Raw genomic sequence first — 19,595 nt, 5'->3', positions numbered from 1 at the left:
AATAAAGCCTGTTCTCCTATTTTAAATTTCTGTGCCCGGACCTTCTGTGTTTTTCATGTTTTGTATCCTGCTGGATCGAGGAGCACCACCTTTTATATAACATTCTGCTTTTATAGAATTATTTTTCATCAATAGATTCTAATGCCTCTCTCTAATGATCAAAACATTCAAACTTGATGGTGCCATTTTGTTATGGTGTTGCTTTTTATATCAGCATTCAAACTAGAGCTTTTAATCATATTTGAAAGCATCAGAAACTATGGAGTTTCTATTTTTACTTCCATTTTAGTACTGAAAGGCTAGTCCTTTCTGTTTCACATTTTAACACCCAGTGTATACAGTTGATCTATCCATTGGTACAAAGATTTACACTGAGGAATGTACTGTGTAAATGGAAGGGCTTTATTCTACGCTCCATTGAATTCTTGTATATTCATCAAGATTCTCAGAAGTGGAATACATGCATTTCATTCACTCTTTATGTTATATTCATGTGACAGGAAGTGATATAGGTGCACAGGGGCAGCTCCGTGCATTTCTAAGTTTCACACACTGCAGAGAGTCTTTGGGATTGACAAAAGATAAGACCTATCTGATCATGGGCACATCAAAAGATATGTACAGAAATGATAACGACGACGGGTAAGTTTGCTGTGTGTTGCAGCTGTAACATTTTTATTTTATACTACCGTATACTGTATGATTTATCTTACTTTTGACTTTCTATTTCCCCACATTTGTTCTGTTCCCCAATTGTTCTGTTGTTGTTTCTGTTCATGTCACAATACTGAATAAGAAATTGTATGTGAATGTCCACTGTAGAATTATGTTAATAAGTACTATAACGAGAGACGATCACAAAATGTCTTTTCCTCTCTTTTCTCCTTAGGTACCAGTATATACTGGGTGAGAGGACATGGATAGAGTATTGGCCCACACAAATAGAATGTCAGGATGATGAAAGCAGATCTGTCTGTGTGGGCTTGGAGGAACTGGTGGACGCGTTAATGTTCATTGGATGTCCACAGTAGTTCAAAGCAATATGTTTCCCTTTCCTGAATGTCACATTTTCATTGCTATGGGGGCAGTTATATGTAAGCTGCTCATTTTGTATTATGTGCAAAATATGTCCCAATGTTTCATTCGCATCTTCATTAAACTGTGTTGGCCCACATACCATGGCCTGTCTCATATCTCCTTGAAATGGGTACATGAGTATTCTCTGAACCACTTGAACTAAAAATAATAGATTTACAGGGGGGGGGGGGGGCTGTTAGGGGTTAAGTGTCTTGGTCAGGGACACTTCGACAGTGGCCTGCACATGTTGTACATGTGCTGTACATGTTGCGTTCATAAATTAGTTGTGACATCCACCCTCATCCACCCCTGTTGGTCTGAGCTCTGAATCTGTCACTGTCCACGGTTCTGAAGCTCTGCAGCTTCGCGTCATTCCAAGTCGAGTCAAGAATCAAGTCAAACCTGGTGGATGCTTGCTTATGTTCACACAAAAGTTTTGAAAATAGCAGATCTGGAAGCGTCGTTGTGAGCTTCTAGATCTGCTATTTTCACTGTTTTAAAATGTTTTTAAAATAATACGGTTTTGGACATACAAGGTTTACACCCGACAGCAACCATATGATATAACGTGCATGGGATGTTAATGTGACGTGTGTGTGTGTGTGTGTGTGTGTGTGTGTGTGTGTGTGTGTGTGTGTGTGTGTGTGTGTGTGTGTGTGTGTGTGTGTGTGTGTGTGTGTAGTTAAGCGCTGGAGTCGACAAAGTCATTTCAAAATATGAGATGAACACAGTTCTGTCAGAAAGAGGTTCCCTTATAATCTACCTGGACAAGGTAAGAACAGCTCTCTCATACTGTAAATATTTTACCTCTCTCTCTCTCACTCTCACTCTCACTCTCACTCTCACTCTCACTCTCACTCTCACTATCAATCTGTCTCTTACCTTGGTGTTTGACTTTATCCAGTGGTGGAAAGTAACTAAGTACATTTACTTCAGTACTGTACTTAAGTACAATTTTTAGGTATTTTTACTTTATTGGAGTATTTCCAATTTTCAATATGTTTACTTGTACTACAACTGAGAGGAAGATATTGTGAGTATCTGAGAGTGGGAATTAATGTGGAAAATATTCATACACACAATTTGACAATATATGAAAAATATTCAGGAATTAATAACTCCTTGACTTACTGGCAGTCAGAGCCTTCTATTAGAGAGTTGCGCCAATGAGGGGTCAGAAACAGCGTCGGTCACGTGGTTCATGTAGCTGGAAATAGTGACAAGGAGCCGTCGACTTCAATGCATTCCATGAACTTCCGGTTTAGGGATTTGTCACTATTCGCCAATGTATGTGTATGTAGAAGACCTGGCCCGAAGAAGTGAACGGAGTTGGCGTAACTCTCTAATAGATGGCACTGCTGGCAGTATGCACAAGATATGTGTGGGCTGATCAGTCCAGTGGTTTGCAGACACACAGACAGACAAACGAGGTGCCACACCATCTGGCATAGTGTGTCAAAGAGATTCTGTATTTGGGCACTCATAAAACATAACACAATAAGGCAATAAGACAACAATTCAGATTTTAAAGTATGAGAGATTTTAGCACTCGAGTAGGAGTAGGTGCATGGTACAATGCAATGTAATGAAACTTCCTGTCTGACCCAACGCATGTCCTGTCTGACTACAGCTTGTATACTGAGTTACTATTCTTGACATCAAAGCTTTCTCACATTTTAGCAACCATCTGTTATTAACAACACATGGTAGCAAACTCAGCTGCCTTAGTCAGAGGCCTTAACTACAAAACTGGTTAAACTAATGGATACAGAAGCACACATAAGTAAGAGTTCTCTAAATGAATACAATATTCATTTATAACTCCGAAATTTAAAAGAGGAGAACAGGCTTTATCATATATTTAGTAATAAAGCCTGTTCTCCTATTTTAAATTTCTGTGCCCGGACCTTCTGTGTTTTTCATGTTTTGTATCCTGCTGGATCGAGGAGCACCACCTTTTATATAACATTCTGCTTTTATAGAATTATTTTTCATCAATAGATTCTAATGCCTCTCTCTAATGATCAAAACATTCAAACTTGATGGTGCCATTTTGTTATGGTGTTGCTTTTTATATCAGCATTCAAACTGGAGCTTTTAATCATATTTGAAAGCATCAGAAACTATGGAGTTTCTATTTTTACTTCCATTTTAGTACTGAAAGGCTAGTCCTTTCTGTTTCACATTTTAACACCCAGTGTATACAGTTGATCTATCCATTGGTACAAAGATTTACACTGAGGAATGTACTGTGTAAATGGAAGGGCTTTATTCTACGCTCCATTGAATTCTTGTATATTCATCAAGATTCTCAGAAGTGGAATACATGCATTTCATTCACTCTTTATGTTATATTCATGTGACAGGAAGTGATATAGGTGCACAGGGGCAGCTCCGTGCATTTCTAAGTTTCACACACTGCAGAGAGTCTTTGGGATTGACAAAAGATAAGACCTATCTGATCATGGGCACATCAAAAGATATGTACAGAAATGATAACGACGACGGGTAAGTTTGCTGTGTGTTGCAGCTGTAACATTTTTATTTTATACTATACTGTATGATTTATCTTACTTTTGACTTTCTATTTCCCCACATTTGTTCTGTTCCCCAATTGTTCTGTTGTTGTTTCTGTTCATGTCACAATACTGAATAAGAAATTGTATGTGAATGTCCACTGTAGAATTATGTTAATAAGTACTATAACGAGAGACGATCACAAAATGTCTTTTCCTCTCTTTTCTCCTTAGGTACCAGTATATACTGGGTGAGAGGACATGGATAGAGTATTGGCCCACACAAATAGAATGTCAGGATGATGAAAGCAGATCTGTCTGTGTGGGCTTGGAGGAACTGGTGGACGCGTTAATGTTCATTGGATGTCCACAGTAGTTCAAAGCAATATGTTTCCCTTTCCTGAATGTCACATTTTCATTGCTATGGGGGCAGTTATATGTAAGCTGCTCATTTTGTATTATGTGCAAAATATGTCCCAATGTTTCATTCGCATCTTCATTAAACTGTGTTGGCCCACATACCATGGCCTGTCTCATATCTCCTTGAAATGGGTACATGAGTATTCTCTGAACCACTTGAACTAAAAATAATAGATTTACAGGGGGGGGGGGGGCTGTTAGGGGTTAAGTGTCTTGGTCAGGGACACTTCGACAGTGGCCTGCACATGTTGTACATGTGCTGTACATGTTGCGTTCATAAATTAGTTGTGACATCCACCCTCATCCACCCCTGTTGGTCTGAGCTCTGAATCTGTCACTGTCCACGGTTCTGAAGCTCTGCAGCTTCGCGTCATTCCAAGTCGAGTCAAGAATCAAGTCAAACCTGGTGGATGCTTGCTTATGTTTTGAGTTAGATTCCTTAGTTTTCAGCCTTCTCACTGCCTAGTGATAATTTTCAGTACTGTTCAGTCTCTACCGTTTGGTGGAAGTGTTTATTATTTTCTCTGTGCATTTGTGCAACCGAGTTCTCATAGAAGCCAGATCTGCTCGGATCCTTTTATTCTGATCTTGGGGGAACATCCCCATTGTTACAATAGTAAAAACTGTTACAACCTGACTCAGGGTTGCAACAAAAGGGAGACACAGGCACGGTTAAAAGTATATAAAAATGTCTTTATTTAAAGATGACTAAATAAAAAACGGCAAACTCAACATGTCAGTAAATATGAATGACCATCAGTGTGAAGGCAGTGTATGGGTGTGAGTGTATGTGCAGTGTGAATGTTGCAGGGTGTAAACCAAGGTAGGTTAACAAACAAACTGGGGAGAGATGAGAAGAGAATGTGACAGGAAGAGGACTGCTTTTAAAGCCCTCAGAGTAATAGGCTCAGGTGCTCCAGATCAGAGCTGATGGCCTCCCAGCTCCACCTACCAGCCATCCACAACAGGAGACAAGGAGTAGAATGAAAGAAGTCTGAATAAGCCAAATGTCAAAATATGAGAGTTTAAGAAAACAGAATCAAAACAGGGCAGGCAAGTGTGAGAAAAGGAGAGAGACTCAACATTCAAGAAAGTTTCGCAAGACTTCTAACAACAATGCAACAACGAGATAATAGTAATCCGGGATGTTGAAAACAAGAAGAATAAAGTTTGTGCTACAGGTAAAAAGCACTTAATCAGAGATAAGTTCACAGAACATTCACAGGGCAGGTGGATAATAGAATGATGAGAAGTGTGGAGAAGTTTGGAGATGAGGTGGAGCAAACAGAGAAAACAGGTGATTTGGGATTAGAACTGGATACACACAGAGAACAGTAAAACACAAGCACAGCAAGCGAGTGTAAGCAAAAATTGTGAAATTAAAACAACAATATATTAATAATTTATTACTGAAAGGAAATATTTGAAGTCACTCTGGGGAAGAGCATAATGAATGTCATAGCTAAATGTAAACTAAAAGAAGGAGCATAGTCAGAAGATATATTCCTTGAGGGAACATACTGCTGAGGGAAGACAACCCATTATTTTCCATAATATGTGAGGGAACAAAGAGGAAGTCCATATTGTATAGCTACTTATGAATAATTCTGCTACAAAATAATAAGAAGATCATAGTTGATACTTTACAAGGTCACTGTTCAAATACAACCAAAAATGTAAGAGCCAAAAGGGTTGACTACCTATTGCTAAAGGCTATGTTTGCTGACTGGAAACGGTGTTTGTTTAGTTGAAAGACACAAATTACTATGTCAACACAAACTCAAAAAAGCCAACAGGGTTGGGTTTAATGATTAGACAAATACAGTATTAAAGGCTATGTTTGCTGACCGGAAACAACATGTTTTATCTTTGAACTGCTGATGTGGTGTACATTCAGGATTGCAAGTAAACAAACTTTTTTTAATGTCCAAATAGGTCCAGTTCATAAGGCTACTGTTGGTGCTTGGCAAAGAAACAAGTGTATCAAATTACCATGTGATGCATTCAGGATTTAGGAGAAGGATCAAGCCTAAACGTTAATCATGAACTTTGTTCTGCATGTTTGTCATTCATTCAGAGTTTTTGGTGCTGTAAATGTGGCATAACTAAAAAATAAGCTTTGTTTGTTATGAAGGGGCCAGTAAAAAGTGAGGCTTTACTTTGAACCTGAGTGCATGTGTACATGCATGTGTGAGTATTTTTTGTGTTTATGAGTCTATTTTCAATAAACGGTGTGAACCTGCTTCTCATTGTACAAAGTGAGCTAGAGTGGAACATTCTGAAGAAGGGTTATCTGCGGACATTTACAGTATGCACACATTTAATTGACTCAATTGAACTTAGTTTTGACTTTTTTTCACAGCACTGGAGATATAAGCAATACTGTATTTCTTCTATTTTGTCCTTAGGTATCAGTATGTTCTAGGTGAGAAAACATGGATAGAGTATTGGCCCTCACCAGCAGAATGTCAGACTGACGAATAAGACTGTGTGGGCATGGATCACCTAGATCAACAGCTTAACAGTTGAAAGCAATACATTTTCCTTTCCTGAATCTAAACTTTTCACTGCTATGGGTTACATGTAAGATCTAACATCCATCTTCATTAAACTGTGTTGGCCCTCATCACATGGTATACCGTTCTAGACCATTCTCTGAACAGATGGGCTCCTTTAAGGAACCGGTATGGCAATTGCAAATACCAAATAATGGCTCAACTAATTTGTACAAGGATGTTTCCAATGTGGGTTGTTTGTGAAGATGTGCATAGTGATGAAAACTGACTGAATGATCAGTCTAATAAAGTGAACATAACAAAGCATTTGGAAAGCGTGTTGATATATCTTCTCCTTGTTTCAACAGACTAAAATGCAAAGGTGTACAAGTGCTCCATGATCTTGAAAACATGCTTTGTCTCTTCTATTTGAATTGCATTCAGTCATAGTATTATTGTAACACTAAGGAGGACCAAGGCAGTCATGTTGACTCTTTTAGAATGTTGCAATGTAATAGCTTTGACAAAATAAATCCTATGTATTGATAGGACCCTGACTTTTCCTACATGTATGTGTATTTTATTCTAATATTGTTATTTGATTAAAATCATAAAATACAAGAGTTAAAACTATTTGTACCGTGAATGGACATGGTCATATTGACTGTTCATTATAGTAGGCTGTGATGTATCGTTTCAGTGTTTTTATTTATTTATTTGATATTGATTATGGAACATATATGCAAATAAATTGTGAAGAGTCAGAATAACTGCTAATGCCATTCATTGTAGCCTACAGTACGGAATTCCGGCCTTTTGAGTAGGAAGGAAGAGACAAAAAGCTAACCTGTAAACTGATGTGACAAATAAAACTGATTCTGATGAATGAGTAAAATAAATCACTGCAAATTTCTATTTAATGGATTATGAAGAGGCTGAATAATTAAAGCTGCACTATGTAACTTTCCTCTTCTACCCCGGATTTGAACATGGTTTCCTGCGCAAGTGCTGAAATCTTTACCATTGAGCTAAATAGAGGCTGCCTGCTTCCTCAGGGGATAAATTGAATCTTGACCATCAGGTCAAAATTCGTGTCAGAGCCTGTGTCTAGGTGAGATGACCTTTGAGGCTTTGACACGATCTAAATGTCTCAATAGAAGAGCAGGCAGGGGAGACAAAATACAACCACCTCAATTGTATATAACATTCTACCATACAGATTTGACATTTTATTCATTTTAAAAAAGTTACTAAGTGCCGCTTTAAATCATAGATCAAGTCTAATCCGCTTGGTAGGTTAAATAAATGCATAGGGTCATTTACTGGGTATGTATTGTATGTATTTATCTGATCTGGTCTAGGCCTATCATGCCACTTACCTTGTGGTATGAATCCAACTCGATTAGGATGATTCAAGTAGCTCAGGGGTCTTCAACGTTTTTCAGCTCAAGGACCCCTATGAGAGGGAGACGAAGCAGGGACCCTACATTGTATACAATTGTGTTGCAGATTAAACGTTTTCCTAGATTTCATATATAGCTTATCATCAGTGTTGTGTAATTATATATTTTTTTGTTCATTTCAAACATTTAACCACTTAAACCTTCAATACTTGATTTGCTCGTTTTCCCTCTACACCAAACCTCTTTTGCCAAAAATAGCCGATACAAGCTCACAACACCTTGCGCTGCAAGGCGTTGGGGTAATGTTCCTCACCTTGGGAAAAATGAATTTTTTTTTGGCTGTTTATTTTGTAATGATATTTGAACTGTGGTGCCACTATATATGCCTATGAATTGAATACCAAGGCCCTCATTGGAAACAAGTCCGCAAGGACTTTTATGAACGGACCTGTTAGACAAAGTATTTTAAATGTAACTGTGCTGTTTTACATTTTTTGCCTAATAAAATATTCAATCAAAAAAATCAATCAAAGTCAGAATAGACATGCTATGGTTCAAGTTTTTAATGTAAAAAGAAGAAAAAAAGGAAAAAAATCCTATCACAAAGATTTGGCGGACCCTCTGGAGTAACTCTTGAGGGCCCCCTGTTGAAGACCCCTGAACTAGCCTATATCAAAATCCCATCTACAAAATCTTGCGCTCCCTCAAGTGGCTTTGTTATGTAAGTGCATACAGCTGGAAAATAAATCTGCTTCTGATTAGCCTTTATGGACTTTCTTTACGGTAAACAAAAAAAAGAGTTGGTACTATTTGCTTTGGTGCATGTTCTTTAACATTGTGAAGTGGTCATTTATTCCGATGTATTATAACTCTATGATTTAATTCGTATTGCTTTTTCTACCATTTTCGCATACAATAAAAAAAGAACTTTCGCTAGATGGCGACAAAGCTCAACGCATGTGTGTAAAAGAAAAGCCGAAAAAGATTCAATGTTGACGTATTTCCTGTAGTGTTGCCATGTCCGCTTATTCTAAGCAACGTTGGGCTTGTTTTTCTGGGAAGTTGCTTGTAAATGATTGGTGGTTGCGGATTTCGGGTTTTTTTTGGGCTTGTTTCTTAAGTTAAGTCTTCAGTGTAGTTGTTTATTTTGTGCTATTTCCTAATGGTGTTCAAACCAGTGGTTCTTGAACATTTTCATGTCTTGGACTCCCCAAAAATGTATTTGTCTGCGGACCCCCCATTTGAACATATTTTGTGCCAGGGACCCCCACAAGTTTTGTATTGTTAAAATGTTTTTAAACATTTTTTAATTGTTTTAATTTCTTCAAAATGTTTCAGATCTACAAGTTCACGCCGCTTGACACCGCAACTATGACTGCCTACTGGCATCGCGTCTGTGGATTCCTCTATAACTTGGCTATTTTCAGCTTCTTTTAGGCTTGTTTCTCTCACAACATCTGGCAACACTGATATAGACGTATTTCCGTCGTGCGTCGGGCGGCATATTGATATAATAGCGCTTCTCCTTCTCAGAAGAGTGTACTTTTGTTCTAGATAATAGTGTAACTTTCTAGGAATTACGACGACATTCCAATAGCCGTGTCGATAGCCGGGTGTTTTATTTAGGTAACAAGGTCTCTCTTGCTTGAGCTCATACATACGAGAAAGATAAGTTAGTTAGGAGAAGATGGCTAAGGTGCAAGTGTTGAATGTCGCCGTGCTGGACAATCCAAGCCGCTTTGGAAACCCCTTTCAGTTCGAAATGACATTTGAATGCATGGAAGATCTGCCAGAAGGTGGGTGTTGATCTAGCTGTGCTATGTGTGTAAGCTGTGGAGTCATGTTCATTCAACATTTGCTCATATTATGTAGCCCGTGGTGTAAAGTAACTAAGTACATTTACTCAAGTATTGTACTTAAGTACAATTTGAGGTCTTTTTTTTGTTTGTTTGACTTTACTGGAGTATTTTAAATTTTCAATACTTTATACTTCTACTCCAGTGCGCCACTATCTCCTATGTACTCCCACTATCATCTTCTACTACTCCACCACCACCATCTCAGAGGCAAATATTGTACTTTTTACTCCACTACAATTATATGAAAACTTTAGTTACTTTGCAGATACAAATTATTATGTTGTAAAACATACATTAACCACTTTAGCCCTATTTTATACCGAGGCTATTTGAAAATAGCCGATCTACAAGCTCACAAGGCGTTGCAAGCTTGCAGATCTGCTATTTTCAAACATTTTAGTGCTTCTACCTTTGGTACTTTTAACTTAAGTATATTTTGATGCCAATACTTTTGTACTTTTACTCAAGTAACATTTTGAACACAGGCCTTTTATTTGAAATATTTTTTATATTTGTGGACGTGGTTTTGCGACTTTTACTTATGTAAAATATCTGAGTACTTCTTCCACCACTACCTATTTCACGTAGCTAGCTCTCCGGCTATAGCTAGTGTACATTGATGGTATGTAAAAGGCTCATAATAAGCTATCTGTTGTGATGTAGCTCAGCTGTTACACTCAAGGACCAGCGATATGGCAATTTGTTGAAATTTGGCGCTGGCGCGTAATTCTTGCACACAACGCCACGCCTTCTTCCGGCGATTGGTTCGTTGACGACATTGCAAGGAGCTGATTGGTGTATCCCGCGTTACTGTAGTAACAGGAAAACTCTGTACCATATGGTGCCTATAATAATCTTGAAACATGTTATAACTCGGATGATCAAGCACATGAAGAGTGAGCCACCCAATGAGTGAGCAGCCGGCTATTTTTAACAATGTTAAAAGAAAGTGGTCTGAAGTATTATGAAGTGATTTGAACATGCACGCTACATCATTATCAGACATAAAATTACCCTCCAACTTATTTATGCCCTTAATGACTGGGTAGTCACAGATTTTGTTGCAATTATAGAAATATTAGGCCTTAAGGCAACTCCGCACCAAACAGACTCGTCCAGACTATTGCAGACTACTCCAGACTGCAACAGACTGGTATTCGGTTGGCAAAAGTTACCATTTAAGTCTGTCAGCCGACTGGCCATTCATGTGCTAATTTGACTTTTAGCGTGCCAGCGTTGCCAGGTCTGCTTATTATAAGCGACTTTGGGCTTGTTTCCCTGCAAAGCCACTTAGGGATGTTCCCAGCGTTTTTTCTTCACTGACGTGCAGTGGTGTAAAGTAACTAGTACATTTACTCAAGTACTGTACTTAAGTACAATTTTGAGGTACTTTTACTTTACTGGAGTATTTCCAATTGTCTATACTTGTACTCCACAACAATTATTTGAAATGTTTAGTTACTAGTTACTTTGCAGATATAAATCATTATGAAACATACATTAACCACTTTAGCCCTATTTTGTACCTATAAGCTATTTGAAAATAGCAGATCTACAAGCTCACAACGTGTTGCGATGCACGCGTTCTGAGCTTGTAGATCTGCTATTTTCAAACATTTTTGTACTTTTACTTTTGGTACTTTAAGTACATTTTTATACCAATACTTTAGTACTTTTACTCAAGTAAATGTTGAATTCCGGACTTTTACTTGTAACAGACTCAGAGTACATCTATTGCATTCAAGCCTGGAATTTCGTCATTTTAGGGGCAAGGCCACTTGGCCTTTGGTGTTGTAATTTTTTGGAGGGCACAAAGGCCCTGCCCGGCCTTCCTGCCAGGGCAGGAAGGCCATCCAAAAAATAATAACGATTTTTAAGTCCAAAAATGATTTTTAAGTCCACGGAAATAATGCATTTAACTTGAAGGTTAAGGATGATTGTATTTTAATATATTATAAGAATAGTATAACTATCTGTGAAATATTACCCATTTATTTCACAAAATAATGTGTTGGCAAATGACCAATATTTAGTTATATAGGTCTCAATATGTCACATTCAGCCCTGGACTTCACTGACTGAAGTAGGGGTCACATTAATCACATTAGATTCACAGAATGTATTTTACCCACAAGTTATTTTCATTCAAATGAAATGTGAATGAACTTGCACTAATAATGACTTTAGTTGATTTTTCACTCTTTAAAATATAGTATTTCTTAATTATTAATAATTACTGCTTGTAGATTGGCTATTTTCAAGATTTTAAATTGTTTTAAATAATAATAAAAAAGGAACATACAAGATTTCCACCCGACAGCCATAATATATAGCCAATATATGGTTCTGTATCAGTATATGAGTCCGTTTTTGAAGATTTCATTCTAATTGGCTACTATGCCTGAATATGAATTTCATGAGCCTGGGTAGGTCACCCTGGCTTGGCGGAGATATGCCCTGTAGCACACTCCGCACAGCAGCAGCAGCAGCAGCAGCAGGTGAAAGCAATTCACTTAATTGCTCGTTCTCTCTCCCTCTTTCCGTCTCCTCAATCTCTCGCTCGCTCTTTCTCTCTCAATCTTTCACTCTCCCTTTTTTCTCTCCCTGCCGCTTTTTACCTCTCTCTCTCAATCTTTCACTCTCCCTTCTCTCTCTCTCTCCCTTCTCTCTCTCTCTCTCTCTCTCTCTCTCTCTCTCTCTCTCTCTCTCTCTCTCTCTCTCTCTCTCTCTCTCTCTCTCTCTCTCTCTCTCTCTCTCTCTCTCTCTCTCTCTCTCTCTCTCTCTCTCTCTCTCTCTCTCTCTCTCTCTCTCTCTCTCTCTCTCTCTCTCTCTCTCTCTCTGCGAGCCTATTCATGCAATGCTTGAACTCCCACTCAGAAGGACATGTTTACATACTTGCGCATTACATATTTATACATAAACACGGATGCATGTGACTCCGTCACTGGACAAATTTACACACCTGCTCCCAATCACCACAGCGCAAAAGTAGGGCAAATCAATCAATCTCTCTCTCTCTGGGAGCAACAACAAGAAACAGTGAATGTAGGTTTTCATAGACATGGTCGCTTGTTTCTCTCACATAATCTGGCAACACCGACAGCCCTCTGTTGTCACTGCCACTGCGCTACCAGTCGGCTAAAAAGCTGAACATGTTCGGTCGGCTCTGGGTCGGCCGAAAAGGTCCCGACGGACCCCCCGACGGACCCCTAACCGACTGGCCGACGCTTCCCGAAGCCAATTCGGCCCAAAATCGGGCCGACTCAGATTGGTCTGGAGAGGGCTTTAAATGCCAAATGTTCAAATCATGTATACTTTACATTACTTAATAGTAAAACCAACTAAGCTATGATGACAAAAACTTAGCTAACTAAATATACTGACGATATCGTCAACAAATCAAATCTGGATTAAAGTGTTAGGGAGAGACTAGTGGAGATCCAGTAGAACTCCAGTAGAACTAAGAAATGTCATGTAATGCTTGGTCATGCCCTGAAAAGATGATGTGAGCTTGTAGATCGGCTATTTTATGGTATGCAGCTGAGCATAAATCGGGCATAACGACTGATGTAATTATATCCAACCATTTCCCAAAGCATACATTTATTTATTTTCTTACATTTGGGGGGGGGGGGGAACAGCGCTGGTGCCCACTGGTTGTATCCCTCCGATTACCCATCTCCTTCACTTTTTGCCTCTGTACTGCTAGATCTAGAGTGGAAGATCATCTACGTGGGTTCGGCTGAGAGCGAGGAATGTGACCAGACTTTAGACTCCGTTCTTGTTGGCCCGGTACCGGCGGGTAGACACATGTTTGTGTTCCAGGTAAGATCGATTTGTCTTGCTCAGCATCACCCTGATCCATTTGAGATCCTTGTAATAAACAGTGTGAGGAGTAAACGGTGTTTGCAGTCTTTATCTTTTGTTAACTTTGTCCTGCACGTGACTTTGAGGACATTAAGCACGCAATGACACCTTTTCGGGTTATTTGGGTTTTCTAGGGGAGGCGAGATCTTAGTTGGGCAGGCGACCGCTTGTCCTGCCTCTACAGAGGGTACGCCACTGGATCGGCATGCTCTAAAAAAGAACAATCAATACTTTAATAAAATCTATCCCTAATTTGGTCTTGTTAAAAGTAGGTTAAAAGTTTGAAGAAAAAGAAACCCAGTAAAAAATAGTGAAAATAGCCTGCATGCTCACAACGCATCGCAATGTGACACGTTGTGAGCTTGTAGATCTGCAATTTTCACTATTTTTGCACAACACCGTTTGTCAATATCAACTTTTAAAAAAAGCATGTTTCTCAATTAATCAAAACAGTAATCGATAGAATAATTGCTAATAAAATAATCGATTGTTGTAGCCCTAATTTGATTACTACAGTATGTCTCTGTCTCCTTATTTATCCCCTCAGGCAGATGCTCCTAACACAGGGCTGATTCCAGAGAGTGATGCTGTTGGAGTTACTGTGGTTCTCATAACCTGCACCTACCTTGGGCAGGAATTCATTCGCATTGGTTATTATGTGAACAATGAATACACAGACCCTGAACTGAGAGAGAATCCACCTCTCAAACCAAACTACACCCAGGTAACAGTATGTATATGCCACACATATTCATGACAACAGCCTTCATAATAAGTATTTTCCTATAATTCATTTCCTACTCAGTGCTTGATGGTTAAAAATATAATGATGGTGGACAAATGTGGGGAAAACAGAGCTCTGTGCACCTAGCCCACCATCGCTGGGGTGCCGTTCATCATTTCAGAAAAAGGTTTTAACTAAATGTTTGGTTTTGGTGACACAAGTCCATGTGCATAATATGTCCTCACCTTTCAGTGACAAAATTGTGAGCAACTAGTAACTACTCATGCTCCCACGATAGGATGCAAAAGTGTCTGCCTTAACTTAAGCCACTGTCTTTGTGAAAACAGACTGCAGGCATCACAATACTTGATAGAACACACTTGGAGCCTCACCCCAGATATAACCTAGGCTGCATACTGATGCTGGTCATGAATAGATCCTTCAAAACATCGATTAACTGGATATTGGTGGGTTTTATGGACACGAAGCATCTTGCAGCGCTGAGCCTGGCCCCTCTGAGGAATGTTAGACTGAATGCAGCCAAGTTGAAAAGTGATAAGCACCTTGCCAAGGAGGTCACAGTTAGCCTGGTAAACCCTCCCTCTTGAAATCTCATTTCTATTTGATTCCAGGAGTGAGTCTGGCCTGATCGCCCATTCTGCAATAGTGGCTGTGGGCTGGAGTTGGGCGGGAGTAATACCGTTGACTGACAACCCCTTCAGCCAATGATCGTTTTTCCCCTTCAGCCAATTGCAGTGCATTTTTACCACCTCCGCGACTAATGTGACGCAACGGGACTTTTGAGATGGCCATGCCCAAAATAGGTTGCCTTATTCGGATACATGCGTATCACTGCCCGCCCCTGCCGGTTCTCTGAAATTTTATTTTTAAATAGGCTCTGTCATGATTAATTGACCACATATATGAAGTTAAACAGCTAAATTCTATCCAAACGATATCTTATAAGTAAATTCCGTGCCTCAAAAAAGAAGTTTGAGAGCTTTTTAAAGTTCTAAAATAGTGGAGAAAACTGCCCACAGAAACAATGGCTGCCGTTCGTGTTTGGTCGGCTGCACTCAGGCTGCACTCGGGTCCATTCGGGCTCATTCGAACTCGTCACCTGATTGGCCAACTTTTGCTGTCAATCACAGAACGATGAGCGACGACACTGATAGGCTCGGTTTTTTGGTAATGCGCTAGAAACGCCCATACAAGCCTTCAGGCCAGACTCACTCCTGGAATCAAATAGAAATGAGATTTCCGGAGGGAGGGTTTGCCAGGCTAGGTCACAGTGCCTGTTGTCTGTTTATATTTAATGTGACCTCCTTCTACCCCATACCCATGTAATGGCAACAAAAATACTTGGAAACATGACATGAGTTGAATGTGACTCCACACCCCTTTCTCTCTCCTTTCTTTCAGCTGCAGAGGAATATCTTGGCCTCCAATCCCCGTGTCACACGTTTTCATATCAACTGGGAAGGCGTTGCAGATAAAATGGAGGACAGTGAGAACGTTGACCCCACCCCTAACACCAGCATGCTTCCTCCGTCCTGTTTACCTGGCAAGGCTCCGCACCTTGGAATGATGCTTGACAACTCAATGGACTGCATGTAGGAACCACATTTATACACATCATGGACAAGACCCACTATAACAAACACTCACACTGACATGGACACACAAACATATTATGTCTCATAGATGTGTATATGTGGTAATGAGGAAATAATAATAAATTACACAGATCGGACAACTCTTTCTAATGAATGTACGAATGGGACTTGTCACTCACTCACCTCCAGCCCTGCCTTAAATCTCTCGTCTTGTTCTGTCTATAAGCTCGGCCTGAAAAAGGCCCCTGACATGACCTTGATATCTCCTCTGGGCTGACGCATAGAGATCCAAGTTATGTTGCTGTTCTTGGTGCCTGTATTGTGTTGACTGGGAGAAAACTACTGCACTCAACAGTACAAATCAAAGCCACGGATGGATTTAGCAACCGTCTGGCACATGACGGCACGTTTCCAGGCCAGAATTGGTTTTGGCTGCCAAAGGGCATTTGTTCTGTGGTGTCTCATCACACCTGTTGGTCAGCTCTGAAGGAGAGCACGTTAAAAATGTGCAAATTATTCATTGATGAAACTGAAAGAAAATGTGGTACACCTATATCACACATCATTACCTTATGTTCATATGGTTGAATTATCATTGTGTTCTGATAATGGTTGCATGTTGAAGCTTGGAGTTTTTTTGTTTTTTGTTTTTACTTTCATACATTAGTTCAACCATTTTCTTCCAGTTTAATCAGACCCAGTCTAATGCTGCTTTCCCGCTAATGGCAACAAAAGCTACAAAACGTCCAAGCATGGTCAGCTACACTGTCACTGAGTCACCGTTGCTCAACATGCTCGCAACATGCGAAAAAAAAATAAATACATAAAGTCTTCGCTTAAACAAAACGGGGAATAGACTGACAGCAATAATTTGTTTTCTCCCATTACAAGCAGGAATTGTGAGGAGAGAGAGAGAAAAAAGGGGAGGAAATGGTGAAACAACTTGTTTGATTGACACTTCACTGCGTCATTGGAGCGCTGAAAAAAGTCAAGCTTCAGCCTTTTCTTTTCTTAGCTTTTGTAACTCATCATGCAGTGACAACAAGTGTCGAGTGACAAGTTTGTATCTTTATCTTGGTGGCATCCATTGAAAATGGCTTGTAGCCTGTCCTTTGTTGCTGGTGTGAGCGCAACATCACAAACAAATCTTCAATATTGCTCCTGGACTCCATAAAGTTGGGTAGTGTAATTTGAAAGTCATTTGAATCATAAATAATCTTGACATGATCAAACAGCGTCTGTCTGCACTGACCTGACTGGAACTCGACATGGCAAAGCAATACAAATATGTTTGTATTTTGTACTTCATGTGTATTCTCTGCCTCAAAGTACTTGTAATATTGTTAGATGGTAATAAAGTTTCATCTTTTTGGTAATTCTCATGCTGTTACTATAGCAATTGCATCATACCTATTACAGCCTTCCACAATTACACAGGTGTTGGTACTGGCTGATTCTTTCCCCACCCTCCCTCTTGTTTTTCTAATTTCATTCATAAAATTCAGCATCCATCACATCACTCCACCGTTTTCACTGTGGCCTCATGTTGCTAGGCAACTGGTCAGGAAGAGGAAGGGGTGATGTCTGCTCTGTTGTTTTGATCCTCTCTGCCATGGAAGAAACGGCTCATCATCCATCTATCTGCCTGTTCCCTCTATTCATACAACTGTCTCAGTTTCTCCTTCCTCTGCTATGATCTGCATACAAGGCTCAGTAAATAGTGGGACCCAGTCCAGGGCTGCTGGTGTCTATGCCTGTATGGCATGCATTAACTATTGTGCAAAAATAAGCATGGTGCATACTATGGCAAGCTCTGTAAAGTAGAGGGGCTGTTGGTTATTTCATAACTTTGGCCATGTCTTATCGGAATCGTCCAAGTGAGGTTTATTTTATTAAGGAGAAGGTAAAAACATCCGCACACTGGTTTAAAGCTCCCAAAATGTATATTATTTAATGGCGCAACGTTTCAGCCTTACAGGTTCTTCATCAGGCAAATGAAATTGCATTTGCCTGATGTTTTCACCCTCTTCTCCTTGATATTTGCCTTGATGTACAGCACCTGGCCTAAATACAGGTACAAGATGTGCACACAATCTCCTGTGAATTTATTTTATTAAGCCACTATTATTGACATTTCAAATTAATATTTTTTGCTCCACTGCTGCACCAGACAAACTATTCCCGGCGTCCTCGTTATGTTTGGAAGTCATGTCGTATCGCTCCTGCGTGCATTAAATTCTGACCAACATTACTAAAAATAGTTCACGGTTGACGTCACTCGCCCAAACGTGTATCTCTCAGGATGGTGGGGGCCTTTTGATCAACTGCTGTGCTGCTGACAACCAATAGGCATCCTCACATCGTACACTCTACATTCCATAGTCTGGAGGGATGATCACGCTGTGATTGGCTAATTGGTTGTCAAGCAACTTGACACAAGGAGAGACAACTACCCAAAGAAAGAAACCCATTAAATTCATTAGCTTTGGAATTAAGGCACTGCTCGTCAATATTTATGTCGTCTTCCGATTATGAAGCCAGCTACTGTCCGCGCAAATGTTGTCATTCACCATTCTCCTGGCTATATGATCGAGACGACCGTCTCGCCAGGTTTTGTGAGAGAAATAAGCAACCAGGTCTAGAGAACAAGCCCAAAAGAAGCAACTTACAACTTTAGGCCACAACACAATGAGCACTTTAAACCTACAGTGTATATACATTGGCTATAAAATAGCCGATCTACAAGCTCACAACGCATTGCGATGCAACGCGTTGTGAACTTGTAGATCTGCTATTTTTTTTTTAATGAAATAAAATGTGGAATTTTTGGAAGATCTTTGAAATATAACACAAATCTGGTACGGCATAAATAAGGCATAAGATATTTTCAGATGGGGGTTATGGACAAACACTAACTTGGGGGTTGATGACATGAAAATATTTGAGAACCACTGGTTTAAATAATTAGGTTTTTTTTGGGGAAACAATAAGCCCAAATTAGCAACTACACTTTAGAGACAAGCCCCAAAAAATCGCAACCCGTGGCGCTGCTATAAACTACCAATTTACAAGCAACTTTACAGAAAAACAAGCCCATCGTCGCTGATAATAAGTGGACATGGCAACACTGCTTCTCCCTCACATTCAGCTAGAAAGCCTATTAGATTCCCACGATTTAGTCTCGCCGCACCATTGGAGGAGAGAACGGAGGGTATCCATGGAAACGGTTGGAGGAGAGAGGACAGAGGCAGTGTTGCCATGTCGGCTTATTATAAGCGACCTTTGGCTTATTTTTCTGTAAAGTTGCTTGTAAAAATTGGTAGTTGCGGGTTGTGTTTTTTTGGGCTTGTTTCTAAAGTGTAGTTGCTTATTTGGGCTTGTTTCCATTATTTTTAAATTATTATTTAACAATATACAACAATATTTCACATTTTACACTTTTTTTCCCACAAGATTTACAAGCCCACAGATCTACAAGCTCACAATGCGTCGCATCGTGACACGTTGTGAGCTTGTAGATCTGCTATTTTAAAACAGCCGATGTATACAGCCTACATGTGGCCTATAATTGCTTCTTTTAGGTTTGTTTCCATAGACCTGGTTGCTTATTTCTCTCAC

General features: G+C 39.7%; 2 protein-coding genes across 2 annotated transcripts in view; both read left to right on the top strand.

The window, feature by feature from the left end:
* Positions 1–1,031, top strand: part of LOC308095344 (complement C3-like) — a gene marked incomplete at both ends in the record, with an annotated part of 28,010 nt that extends 26,979 nt beyond the window's left edge. Inside the window, 2 exons of the mRNA XM_080442368.1 lie at positions 501–642; positions 890–1,031. Of these exons, the coding sequence (XP_080298494.1) occupies positions 501–642; positions 890–1,031 (284 nt within the window). The remainder of the gene's footprint in view (positions 1–500; positions 643–889) is intronic.
* An 8,378-nt stretch (positions 1,032–9,409) lies between these two features.
* Positions 9,410–17,399, top strand: LOC308104786 (histone chaperone asf1b-B-like). Its single transcript, XM_080455313.1, has 4 exons — positions 9,410–9,707; positions 13,480–13,595; positions 14,185–14,361; positions 15,784–17,399. The coding sequence occupies exons 1-4, from the start codon at positions 9,599–9,601 to the stop codon at positions 15,976–15,978; spliced, it is 597 nt and encodes a 198-aa protein (XP_080311439.1). The 5' UTR covers positions 9,410–9,598; the 3' UTR covers positions 15,979–17,399.
* Positions 17,400–19,595: the final 2,196 nt, after the last annotated feature.

The sequence above is a fragment of the Gymnoscopelus braueri genome (assembly GCF_963280865.1).
Source record: "Gymnoscopelus braueri genome assembly, chromosome: 2".
Taxonomy (NCBI): Eukaryota; Metazoa; Chordata; class Actinopteri; order Myctophiformes; family Myctophidae; genus Gymnoscopelus; species Gymnoscopelus braueri.
This window is presented reverse-complemented; position numbering and strand designations above follow the sequence as displayed.